Source organism: Lagenorhynchus albirostris, chromosome 11, assembly GCF_949774975.1.
Source record: "Lagenorhynchus albirostris chromosome 11, mLagAlb1.1, whole genome shotgun sequence".
NCBI lineage: Eukaryota > Metazoa > Chordata > Mammalia > Artiodactyla > Delphinidae > Lagenorhynchus > Lagenorhynchus albirostris.
Window position 1 is genome coordinate 50,226,124 of NC_083105.1, and position 14,179 is coordinate 50,240,302.

A 14,179-nucleotide genomic window follows, 5' to 3' on the forward strand; every position below is an offset into this window, starting at 1 on the left:
ATGTCAACAACTTTAAAAATGTGAGTACAACCACCTGCAAGTAAAAAGCTGCAGATTGGGAGCCTTCCCAAAGCAAAATTGCCTGGAGCTCTTAAGACAAGTGCAATCATTGGATCTCCTGGCCAGTGCCTTTTGCTGGTCCTTACGGATTCTCAGATATAAATGTCCACCCCTTGGGCGGTCCTGCTCAGGAATCAGGGGAGTTTCACCGAGGTGAGTCACTTCCTGTTTCTGATGTCTTGAATATGGTTTCATCTTGATTTTTAGATGACTATGTAGGAACATGTCACTGATAGGTTTGACATTATTTGCTGTTTCATGACTCCCTACCTGACATGCGCACAGTTTATGTCAGCCTAGCAGAGGATATACTTTGATTTTCACATTGCTCAAATCTGATCTGACTTAAGATCTTCAGGATTTCTGTGTAGAGTACATGGATAGAGTTCAGGGTATCCATGAATTCCCCTGAAACTGTAGACAAAATTTTTCTGGGAAGAGGCTTTCTTTAGATTCGCAAAGGAATCTGTGATTCCACAAGTGGTTGAATACTGCTGCTAATTGTTTTGTCTTCTATTCATAACAATCAAAATACAGCAGAAGATTGGCAACTACATATCTAGAATTTTCCTATATCCAAATAATAATAATGCTGACAACCGTAATACCGTGACTAACATATATATTGAACACTTACTATGTGGCAGGTACTATAGTAAGTCCCTTATGAGAATTTTATCACTTAATCTTCACAACACCCTAAAGGTAGGTACTTTTTTGAAACCATTTTTAAAAATTGAAGTATAGTTAATTTACAATGTTGTGTTGTTTCCAGGGCCTCCTCATCATGAATGTGGTGGTGTGGTGTGTGTGCTTATCTGGGCCAGGTGTGTGTGTGCCCACACGCACGCGTGTGCACAGGAATGTACATATCTCAGTGATTCCAGACGCCACCACATGGTTCTCTAGGAACCATACCCTTGACTTATATTCTAAAAACAAATTCTTATGCTTGATCTAAAAGCAAGAGCAGAGAGTGGTGTATGAGAAGCAGTAAATATTTTATAGCAAAAATTATACAACTTTATTTGAAGATATGTATTTTTATTGAAGTACAGTTGATTTACAATGTGTTAGTTTCAGGTGTACAGCAAAGTGATTCAGTTTTTTATGTATATATATATTTATATTTATATACACACACACACACACACATTCATTTTCAGATTCTTTTCTCTTATAGGTTATTACAAAATATTGAGTATAGTTCCCTGTGCTATGCAGTGGGTCCTTGTCGGTTATCTATTTTATATATAGTAGTGTGTATATGTTAATGCTATCCTCCTAATTTATCCCTCCCCCCCATCCCCCCTGGTAACCATAGGTTTGTTTTCTACATCTGTGACTCTATTGCTGTTTTGTAAATAAGTTCATTTCTACTGTTATTTTAGATTCCACATATAAATGATATCATATGATATTTGTCTTTGGCTTACTTTACTTAATATCATAATCTCTAGATTCATCCATTTTGCTGCAAGAGTCATTACTGCATTCTTTTTAGGGCTGAGTAATATTCCATTGTGTGTGTGTGTGTGTGTATATATATATATATATATATATATATATATACACACACACACACACATCTTCTTTATCCATTCATCTGCCAGTGGACATTTAGATTGTTGCCATGTCTAAGCTCTTGTAAATAGTGCTGCTGTAAACATTGGGATGCATATATCTTTTTGAATTAGAGCTTTTTATGAATATATGCCCAGGAGTAGGATTGCTGGGTCATATGGTAACTCTATTTTTAGTTTTTTAAGGAACCTCCATAGTGTTCTCCATAGCGGCTGCACCAATTTACATTCCCACCAACAGTGTAGGAGGGTTCCCTTTTCTTCACATAAGGGTAGGTACTTTTATTATCCCTGTTTCAGATAAGGAAATTAAGATTGAAAAAAAATTAAATAACTTATAAGTTGTTACACTGGGAAGCTTAATAGAAAATTTGGACAATTAAATTATTGATTTTGGAACAGTGGAAAACTGAAAGAATCCTAGTATTGCCATAATTTAAAAGCACTGATATTTCTTCTAAATGACTCAAAAGACGTACTATATCTGAGTCAATTGCACCAAGAGTCCACATTTCTGCTTTATCTGTTCTTTTAAATGCTGATCTAGACGTCGCGTACTTTCAGGAGTGTCAGATTTTTGTGGCTGGTACCGCATATTTGTGTATCCTCTTTCTCTTGAGGTGATCTGAGAAACTTACAGATATTAATCCAGCCCTCCCATCACTGTGGGAGATAAATACCTATCATGATTTTGTTTCACATGAATATTTGTGGGAGGTAATATTTATGTGCTGTACATCCCTGCCACGAATCTAACTTATGTTCAGATTCCCAGGGGATGAGAAAAACTATGGTACATCCTTCATGTCGCTATACAAAGGTGGAAAGCGCCAGAAGACCTTTCCCTGCTAGTCTGGGTGGCAAGAACTGAGACAGAAAATGCAGCCATTCATCACAGAAACCCAGCTTTGAGCCCGACAGCTTTGCTGAAGCAGGGGATGTTAGAAGGAACTTGAAATGAGTATTGGAAAAAGCATCTGTTTATTTCCTGAGGGGGATAAACATCCTGGTGGCACCACTAAAAGTAATATACAGATAAGACTGCATTGTGAGCAATAATATTCTCTTCAAAAGTAATACACAGGAATAGCTATAGTATTCTGGTATGAGCCTCAGTCGCCCTTATGAAGGCAATGGTAAAAAATAATCAACCAAAGAAGCTTAGAGAAATAACTCTGTCTGCTTCTGTTCAAATTCTGCTGCTTTATCATTTTGCTTTGGCACCATCCAGCAAGAATTCTGTTTGCCACAAGCCGATGCTCATCTCCAGCTCATAATTCCCTGTGTTGGGACTGACATGCCCATTCGTTCAGTAGCTCCCAGGAAGCACCTACCACAGTGCCAGGTGCCATTCTAGGCGCTGGAGATACAGGAGGGAACAGAACACTATCTCTGTCACTAGCATTTAAAAATCTGTGACTTACTGTATAAAGTATTTATACAATAAATATATGAATAGTATTTTTAATACTCTTGGTATTATATTTATTTAATAAAATATACTATTTATTTTTTATTCAATAAAAAATACTATTTTTATCAATAGTATTTCTATTTTACTGTTTATGATATACTTTTAAAAATCTAGTGAATGGAACTTCAATAAGTAAAGAGCTCCCAGGGTCTATTTTGCTGAATGTGCCAATGGTGGTTGCTGTTACATGGCTTTTTTTTTTTTTTTTTGGCCACGTTGGCTCTTCGTTGCTGCGTGCAGGCTTTCTCTAGTTGTGGCGAGCAGGGGCTACTCTTCGTTGCGGTGTGTGGGCTTCTCATTGCGGTGGCTTCTCTTGTTGCAGAGCACACGGGCTCTAGGGTGCAAGCTTCAGTAGTTGTGGCACACGGCCTCAGTACTTGTGGCACACAGGCTCAGTAGTTGTGGTGCGTGAGCTCTAGAGCACAGGCTCAGTAGTTGTGGCGCACGGGCTTAGTTGCTCCACAGCATGTGGGATCTTCCTGGCCCAGGGATCGAACCCGTGTTCCCTGAATTGGCAGGCAGATTCTTAACCACTGCGCCACCAGGGAAGTCCTGGTGGTTGCTTTTAAAATGCGTCTTTTTCTTTTTGTGATATGGCTCTAAGGTGAGGGTCTTACAGACCCTTTGGGGTGTGACAAAAACTATTCTAAGACTAGGTTTTTCCCTAGTACTTAAATCTCATTTGGTTTCTCTCTAACTGGCATTATATCACATGACTTTGCCCTCTCCAATCAGTCTCAACAACACAAACTTCCTCTCTTTTCTGGATTCCCTTCCTCTGTTTTCTAGATTCCTAGTCAAACAAGGTGGAAATCTTGAGATCCTCTTGTCTGTCCTAGTTCCTCACTCCCCACACACTAATTTGTCTCTAACTCAGGGAAGTTCTTCCTCGGTGTACCTGGAGTTCATGCCATCCACATAGCTACCGATGGATTTCAGTTTTTCGTGTGTTGCCTACCTGCCTCCCCAAGTCTACGCTTCCCTCATTGCCTTGGCATCTGTCCACACTCCAATTCTTAGCCTCCCTTGCAGTTAGGTGTGGACATGGAACAAGTTCTTGCCCTGGGGATGTGAACAGAAGCAGGCCAGTGGTGGCTTTTGAGAGCTTTCTCCCCTTCCCCCAGGGAAATGCAGACAAGATAAAGTCCTAAGGCAGAAGTTCTCAAACTTTCTCGGTTCACAGAGCCCTTGAGGTCTCAGTAATTTTTTCACAGCACCTCTAAGTCAAGTGAAATGTCAGTAGTTCCACTTATTAAGTAGTTAGGTCCAAACAACATAATACATATTATCTCCTAACCATTTCGTAGCCATTTGAAGAAATATAAGACGTATAAATTTAAAGAATCACAAATACTTAGTAATGGCATGTGTGTGCTTGTTAGGCACTGCACAGTTTCTCAAACCTTCAAATCAAATGAAATACTGACCAACTCATTTCCTGTTCCTCATTGACTTTCACACAGAACTTCCTTTTTGTCATAGAAACCACCAAAAAACCCAGCTTTGGAAAGATAAGCCATCACCAAAAGCAGGGTTGTGTGTTCTAATGTTGAACAAAACTGCTAGTAGGTGGTGGGGTGCCCAACTGATATCACACATGGCTGTAATTCCTTCACATTTTTAAGATACTCCACCTTGCTCCCATGAGTTCACTTTGAAACCTTGAGGCACCTTGTGCACACTTTGGGAACCAGATCCCTGGGGGATGACAGAGTCACAAAATGGAAAAGAGCAGAGATCCCTGAATCTCTGTGTGAAGGGGAGCAGACTGCTGATTGGGAACACCCACTGCAGGCTTGTAAATATATGAGTGGAATAAGCTTCTGTTGTGGTTGAGCCATTGTTCGTTTTTGAATTTGTTGACACAACCTAGCCTAACTTAATTAATACCTTATAGTACTGCAGTGACCTTCTAATGGTTCTCCTTGATCCAAATCTAATGCCTTCCTCCCCAACAGTTCATGTCATCATTACCAAATCTACTGCTTTATGCTAATAACAGGCTAAAACTTTTCTAAAACTCAAAGCTGAGCACTTCCTTTGTTTGCTTCCCAGCCTGATTTCCACCACCAATCTTTCCTCATGCACTAAGCCCAAAATCAGTGTCTCTCAATCTTGACTACATTTAAGAATCACCTGGAGAGGTTTAAAAAATACCAATGCCGGGCTTCCCTGGTGGCGCAGTGGTTGGGAGTCCGCCTCCCGATGCAGGGAACACGGGTTCATGCCCCGGTCCGGGAGGATCCCACATGCTGCGGAGCGGCTGGGTGCGTGAGCCATGGCCGCTGAGCCTGTGCGTCCGGAGCCTGTGCTCCGCAACAGGAGAGGCCACAACAGTGAGAGGCCTGTGTACCGCAAAAAAAAAAAAAAACAATGCCCAGTTCCCCACCTGCAAGGATTATCATCTGATTGAAATGGACCAGTTCCTTGAAGAGCACAAACTACCACAACTCACTGAACCTGAAATAGATCATTTGAATAGCCCTGTAACTATTAAGGGAAATGAATTTGTAATTTAAAAACTCCAAAAAGAAGAAATGTCCAGACCCAGATGGCTTCATTGAAAATTACACAAATATTTTAAAAAGAATAAACACCAACTCTACACAGTCTCTTCCAGAAAATAGAAGAGGAAAGGATGTGTTTCTCAGTTCATTTTATGAAGCTAGTATTATTACCCTGATACCCAAACCGAAGAAGGAAAAAAAGAAATCTACAGATGATATCCCTCATGCATATAGATGCAAAAAAATTCCTTAACAAAATATTTGCAAATAAAATTCAGCAATGTATAAAAAGAATTATATACCATAAGCAAGTGGAGTTTATTTTAGGAATGCAAGATTGGATCGATATTAGATCAATCAATGTAATCCACTACATTTTCAGACTAAAGAAGAAAAATCACATCATCATAGGCAAATTTCAAACTCATGATAAAAACTCAGAAAAATAAGAATAGAGGGGAATTTCCTCAAATTGATAATCTACAAAAAACCTACAGGTAACGTAATACCTGATGAAACACTGAATGCTTTTCCCCTAAGATAGGGAAGAAAGCAAGGATATCCATTCTCACCACTCTTATTCAACATAGTACTGGAAGTTCTAGCCTGTGCTTTAGGCAAAAAAGGGAAATAAAAGGCATATAGATTGGAAACAAATAAAAACTGTCCTTTCTTGCAGGTGGCATGATTGTCTACATAGAAAACCCTAAGGAATCTACAAAAAAAAAAACTTCCTAGAACTGTTAAGTGAGTTCAGTGAGGCCACAATATATGAGACAAATATACAGAAATCAATTGTATCTCTGTATAGTAGCAATGGACACGTGTACATCGAAATTAATAATACAGTACCATTTGCAGTTGTTCTTCCCAAAATGAAATACTTTGGTGTAAAACCAGCAAAACATGTATAGGGCTTGTATGCTGAAAACTACAAAATGCTGATGAAAGAAATCGAAGAAGTTTCTACATAATTTGAAGAGATATATTATGTTTATGGATTGGAAGACTCAACATAGTAAAGATGTCTATTATTTCCAAATTGACGTACAGCCTTAATCCAAATCCTATCAAAATACCCACAAAAGTTTCTATAGATATAGACAAGATTATTCTAATATTTATATGGAAAGGCAAAGGAACCAAAAGAGCTGAAACAATTTAAAAAAAAAAAACAATGAAATAGGAGTAATTGGCCTACCCAATTTCAAGACTTATATAGATATAGTAATGAAGACTGCATGGTATCTGTGAAGAGACAGATACATCAGTAGAACAGAATAGAGAACCCAGAAACAGACTGATTTTTGACAAGGTGCAAAAGCAATTCAGTGGAGAAAAGACAGACTATTCAAAAAATAGTGCTGGAGCAGTTAGACACCCATCCCCCTCTTCCCCCCCCGCAAAATTATGTGAAACTTGACTAAGTCTCACATCTTATGTAAAAAATGAACTTAAAATGGATAACAAGACTTAAATGTAAACCATAATATTATAGAACTTTTCGAAACTGTAGAAGAAACATGGGAGAAATTTTCCAGGATCTAAGTCTCAGCAAAGAGTTCTTAGACTTGACAACAGCGTAATCCATAAAAAAAAGAGATCGATCAATTGGACTTAAATGTTTGCTCTGCAGAAGACCTTGTTAGGAGGATGAAAAGAAAATCTACAGACTTGGAGAAAATATTTGCAAACCACATATTCAAACAGGGGACTAGTATCTAGAATATATGAGGAACTCAAAACTCAACAGTAAAAAAGCAAACAATCTAATTAGAAAATGGGCAGAAGACATGAAAAGACATTTCACCAAAGAGGGTTTGAAAATGACAAATAAGTGCACACAAAAAAATGTTAAACATTTCCCATTAGAGAAATGGCTCAAAGTACCCAAGAATTAAAACCATAATTAGATATCACTAACACACATATCAGTATGGCTAAAATAAAAACAATGACAGTCAAGTACTGGCAAGGATGCAGAGAAACTGGATCGTTCACCCGCTGGTGGGAATGTAAAATGGTACCGCTACCTTGGAAAACAATTTGACAGTTTATTAGAAAACTAAATATGCAACTACTGTATGACCTAGCACTTGTACTTCTGGGCATTTATCCCTGATAAATGAATACTTATGTTCACACAAAAACTTATTCATGAATGTTTATCGCAACTTTATTCGTAGTAGCCCCAAACTGAAAACAACCAAAATGTCCTTCAACAGGTAAATGGCGACACAAACTTTTGTATATCTATACCATGGAATACCACTCAGCAAGGAAAAGGAATTCTTGCCCCACACAACTTGGATAAATCACCAGAAAATTATCCTGAGTGTAAAGAGTCAACCATAAAGCGTTCACACTGTGTGATTGCATTTATTTAACATTCTTAAAATGACAAAGTTATAAACATAGAGAATGGGGTAAGGGTTGCCTGGAGTTTAAAGAAGGGGTTGGGGCAGGAGGGTAGTGGGTGATTTATAAAGGATAACACGAGGGATCCTTGTGGTGATGGAAATGTTCTGTATCTTGACTGCATCAAGGTCAATATCCTACCTGTACTATTGTATTACAGTTCTGCAAAAGGTTACCATAGGGGAAAGACAAGGTAAAGGGAACTAGGGGGTCTCTCTGTATTATCTCTTACAACTGCATGGGAATCTTACAATTAATATTCAATTAAGTTATCTCACAAGTAAAAGTTGCATTAAAAAAAATTGCCCATCGGGCTTCCCTGGTGGCGCAGTGGTTGGGAGTCCACCTGCCGATGCAGGGGACACGGGTTCGTGCCCCGGTCCGGGAGGATCCCATGTGCTGCGGAGCGGCTGGGCCTGTGAGGCGTGGCCGCTGAGCCTGTGCGTCTGGAGCCTGTGCTCCGCAACGGGAGAGGCCACAACAGTGAGAAGCCCGCGTACCACAAAAAAAAAAAAAAAAAAAAAAAATTGCCCATCGATTGGGGGTGGTATTCTGATCGACTTGGTCTGGGGTGGGCTCACACATTGAAAATTTTCAAAGCTCCCCAGGTGATTCTAAAATGCAGCCAGAACTGAGAAAGTGCAAATTGAACTGATGGACTTGCACTCCCCAGAACCTATGTAATCATCTACCATTTCTTGTTCCTCTGCCTTTAATACCTCCCCGCTCTATTTGCTGAGCTGAGGCCTTCTTTATGACCTAGCTCAGGAATAACTCTGAGGAACTGTCCAGAGCACGACTTGCCCAGTCTGATGATGGATCCTCCCAGGTTGCACCATGGTGGCCCTTTCTTTACTCTAGTCATAGCTCTTATCCCTCTTTGTTGTAATCATCACTTTTTGTCTGCCTCCCCGCTTTCAGCAGCTGTTGTTACAATTGTTCACTTTGTAATTCCCTGATCATTTAGCCCCTGAATTTTCGGGACCTTCCAAAAATTATAGGTAACTCCCCTTTCCTGCTCTAAGCCTAATTATACTTTTTAAATAATCAATGAGGCAGGAACTTCTAGATACCAAAAGTTTCACAGAACAAAATAAGGTTATTATGCTGTACCTTGATTCTATGCAAAACATTACAATCTTAGTATTACAAAGCACTAAGGTGTTCTAATATGGGTTCTGAATACCCTATGCCTATGATACGTGTTTTCTTTTCATTCTTTCTTGCTTTTGTACATCTAAATAGATCCGGACTCTGACCAATGTTTGGGAGGCAGACACAGAGGCTTTGCCAGCCTCCCCACTCTAGGCCCCTGCTTCCGGGGTGTCTGGTTAATTTTTTTATCTCTCTCAGGGTGGTGTAGCATCCAGTCGTAGTTCATCACCTCGTTCAGGGAGGCTTCCTAGGCAGTCTCTTCCTGTTCTTTCATAGCAACATTAAACTGTCAGCTGGTAGACTTTAGGAATATAATTTTTCGCAGAATCTTTGCAAGGATACATGTTCCATTTTTGCAATAATAGAAAATATAGCTGTGCCCTCCAAATCCTAGTGGCATTTTTTACTGATATTGTGAACTTTATAGATTAATTTAGGGAGAATTGTCATATTTTTACACTGGGCTATGAGCCCACTGGAATATCAGTTCCTAGATGACAGGGATTTTCTCTGTTTGGTTGAGTTCTACCTCCGAAGTCTAGAACAGTGCCTGGCACATAGTAAGTGCTAAGTTTTTATTGAATGAATGAATGGGATGCCCTTTCATTTGTTCTGGTTTTATATCCCTCAGAAGTTTTCTTCATAGAGATCTTATATATTTTTCATTAATTTTTTTTCTTAGAGATTTTAGTTTTTGGCTATTGTAAATGGTTTTTTTTTTCTTCTGTGATTAACTTCTAACTAGTTGTTGTTTGTTTATAAAAGGCTATGGTTTTCTTCATATTAATTTTTTAACCATCTATGTTATGGAATTTTCTTATTTGTTTGCAAGAATTTTTCATACTTCTCTTGTTTTTGCCAGGTATCATTGTTACTTTTCTTAAAACTTTCTGGAGTTCAGTAATTAAGAGGATTGAATTTCAAGCCCAAATTAAAACAGCAGACAACTAAATCTCATTCTATCGGTGAGATTCTTGTTGGTTGAGTGTGTGCTGGTACAGATGTAAACCTGCAATTTCTTTTCGAAGATAATTAAATATGATGATTAAGGAAACCGTCAAATCCAGAACCGTCTCATTCCTTGCCAGTTGGGTATCATCTGTTCCCTGTGTTGCTTGCTAATTTGGAGAGACTGCAGTCTTTACTACAGAATCCTCTTAATTTGGGGAGGGATATTTGTAATTTAAATCACAAAGAAAGAAACTGTCAATATATATTGATTTTCCCAAGTTCCACTGTTTAACTGCGAGCTTTTTTCAGTAAGCCTTGATATACAAGCGAACTTATGCAAATGAATGCATCTGTCTTCATTTCTCCTTGCCATTAGATCATTATGCAAGCATTAAACACCAGAAAAGACATAAAATGAGTGATTAGTCTAGTGGAGAGCGCAGGTTAGCAGAAAGCCAACGCCAGAAACACGTTCTTCCCTCTCCAAACTGCTTCTTTTCTCCTTTCTTCGGAAACGCCCATAAATGATTTAGTCAGTCCTTTAGGGACTAGAGATGCTTATTGGCAGTTAACATTCTTGTGATTCGGCACATTTTCTTGCAACAATATTCTATCTTTACTCCTGAGTTTTGCCTAATTTAGATTCTGCCATAGGTCTGTTCTTCTCCACTAATCCTGATTGATAAGTACAGACAGATTAGACAGAAGATAAAATTGTGAAATAGATGTTGCATTTGGAACAGCAAGTTTTCATTTTACATTGTTGCCAGGACCATCTCCTCTGTGGCCGCCTTCCCCACCACCAACACTGTGGCATGGTGCTCTGACTCACTTGCCTCTGTGACTGGGCTTTAAGCATCTCTGACTTTTTCCGTCTTTGAGTTTCAGTGTCTGACTCATAGTAAGCACTCAATAAATGCTTGAATCAATGAATACACAAGTTACTCAGTTAACTGGTACATTAATATTTTCTTTCTTTTGTGTTTTTAAACTAGTTCTTGGGGAAAGATTTGAAATATTTTTAAACAAGAGGGTAATTGACTATTACCAGTTTAAAAAGTAGCCCAGATGGATTTGTATTTTAACAGAGATCAAATCAAACTAATTGAATTTAGCCTTTCTAGCTTTTCAGGATTCAGCCAGGGACCTGGGAAGGACCTGTTTCCTTCTGGAGGAAACTGCATTGTCCACGTCCCATAAGGCTGCACTTATGTCCTGGTATCCCATTCTCTTCAGGAAGCACACTCCTGAAAACCAGAGTACAAATGAAATTCGTCCTAATTGAAACTTATTTCTCACTTGTCTGTTACTACTATTTGATAGTTGCTTCTTTGTGCATTTCTGATTGACCTTTAAGACAGGCCCTTAAAAACCCATGCTCCCAACTCCTTAAGTAAAACTCTATAATCAAGTGCTTAAACATACAGGGTCAATCTACATATTTAAAGAAAATACAAATAATTTGTTGGGTAAAATTGTTGTATACATTATGTCTCTGTAATATGGAAAGTCATCATCCATTATGAAATTTTCATTCCTTTAGTTATTAACATTATTTTTAAAATAATTTATGCCTAGCCTTCTGCCAAGGAGGACTGATAGGGGTTGTTTGTTAAATTGACCTCTTCAACCATCAGTTGGGCCTATGTATGTCTTTATGGGATATATAGAGGGTTGTTCTGTTCTGTGTTAAGAGAGCTTAGGTAAAATGCACACTGTGGTGGACTTTTGTTACAAATGCTCCTGGTAAATCATGTAAAGGGCCCTGTGCTTTTATGGGCTTGACAAGAATTTTGCTTCTTGAATGTCTATCTTTATTTGGTCTCTCATTCAAAATGTAGTAAATGAAGCTGACATCACTCACACTCACTGACTCTTCCTTGGCTTCTATTTTAAAGAGCAGTAACAACTCATGTATACAGTGTCATGAAACTGCCATGAGAAAGGAAGTATGCAGGGCTGCTTAGGTCACAGGATCCGGCAATCTTGAAAGTCCTGCCTAGACTGATTATTACATCGAAATCTTGCCTTCTTTCCCTCTTGCCTTCTTTCCCCAAGTACTCTGTTCTCACGAGATCAGATGAGAGATTATTTCTTTCCCTAACATGATTTGATTTTTTTATCAACAAATGGGATAGTAGACCAGCAGCCACAATTTAAAAACCTTTATGATAAGCATTCATAAATTTTGAGATTATAATTAACTCTGTCATGTGTAATAAAGGGCAGAAGTGTGTAAGTAATCTTTTCGGTTTTTTGACTTTGAAAAAGAAAGTCTGTTCTTCAGTTTTAATATGAGTGTCTCTGATGTCCTAGACTTTGAAAAAGGAAGTCTGTTCTTGAATTTTAATGAGTGTCTCTGATGTCCTAGAAGTTCATAACCCCTGAAATTCATAACCTGATTCAAGAGGAGTTGGAAAACTGTCCAGTTTCCCCATCCCTACCCAGAAAGTGTATGCAGTGAGGGGGATAACATAACAGAGAATTGTAAAACAATGTTTATCATAGTTAGCCTCTGGATAGATAAATACTGACGCATTTTTATTTCTGAAAGCAAGGATAGTCTTAAAGTTTTCTTTCTGTAGTGCCTAAAATCAATTCTCTCTTGGTGCGTAGACATTATCCCCACAAGATCAGTGAGATTTTAAAATTTCGAAAGTAGAGAATGGGGGGTTAACAGAAGTTCCCTGGGGATTCTGAGGACCAACCCTGCTTTAACATACTGTGACACATTTTGTAAGAAATGACGTAAGTCATAACATGAAGCTATTGTACTTTGTTTTCTGAAAGACAAAAAAAAAAGTCAATAATATTTTTCTTGATCATGTAGAAAGCTCTCCTCTTGTGTCACCTGGTTTCCTCAGCAAAAATGTATCGGGAACTTGGAGTCTGCACTATATGCTTTTGTATCATTGTTTAAAATTCCGTTCTAGCCCCTTGGCTTACGACTCTCAATTGTTCCCTTTGGAATTACAAGGAGAGACACCAGAGAAAGTCACTTCAGAATGACAGAAAACAAAGGGCGAATATTATCCTTGTACATAAGCCATGTCAGACTATTGTGAATCTAGAGCGAACTACCCCTCTGGTACCCATTTTAATAACCTGTAATGGAATATCTGCTCCACTTTACCTGTATGTTCATCTTTATGAGATACTCTGCAAGTTGCAATGGAAAAGAGACCGCAGATCTTTTCCCACAAAAGAAAAAGTGCAAAGAGTTTATGCAGAGGAGTCACTTCACCCCCCACAAAAACAACCCCTTGCGCTTCTACTGTCATTTACTAAACCAGATGCTTTTCTTTTAACAGAGGAATTCAAGGGCTCCACCGTGGTTGAACTGATGAAGAAGGAAGGCACTACCCTCGGGCTGACGGTCTCGGGTGGAATTGACAAGGACGGCAAGCCAAGAGTATCTAATCTGCGGCAGGGAGGAATTGCTGCTAGGTAACTGCATTGTGTGGAAACGTAGAAAAAGGAATGCATGATGTAATTAATTCAAACGTTAAAGCTCCATCAGAAAAGGTCACTAGTAAGCAAACGACACTGCTATCTGCGGGGCAGAAGCATAGGGGGGCACGTTTCAGAAGCATGGCTTTTCTGGCCTGTGTCGGAATCACCAGGGAGCTCTCATGTCTTCTCAGGAGCAGCCAGGCTCTCCTGAGATTTTAATTTTAAAGTGTCTGTATGGATCTAGTCCTCAGATTGCCACTGAACAGCAGACAGGCTGCAGTGGGAGTGAGATGGTCCGATCATCTAATGGGGAACAGATGACGCATATGCTGTGGATAAGGGGAAGCTGCCACAGAGGGATAGGACAAGCCTAGAAAATGAGGGAGGCCCAACTCCAGGTTTCTAAGTACCAATTTTGCTTCTCCTGCATATTCTCAACTTTTCTACTTGTGAGATTTTCCTTTCGTTAAGACAAAGAGGTGGTTTCCGAAAGGACAGAAGGCTTGGGTGAGGAGGTCTCATTTTGTCCTTGTTCTGATGAACTGCAGATTGCACTGCGTCTTGCTGACAGCAGAACG

At 39.1% G+C, this 14,179-nt stretch overlaps 1 protein-coding gene across 1 annotated transcript in view; it reads left to right on the forward strand.

Annotated features, from left to right (window-relative positions):
* GRIP1 (glutamate receptor interacting protein 1) overlaps positions 1-14,179 on the forward strand; it is a 703,482-nt gene that overhangs the window by 512,561 nt on the left and 176,742 nt on the right. Inside the window, exon 3 of the mRNA XM_060164614.1 lies at positions 13,460-13,595. Coding sequence (XP_060020597.1) covers positions 13,492-13,595 — 104 coding nt within the window. The 5' untranslated portion in view covers positions 13,460-13,491. The remainder of the gene's footprint in view (positions 1-13,459; positions 13,596-14,179) is intronic.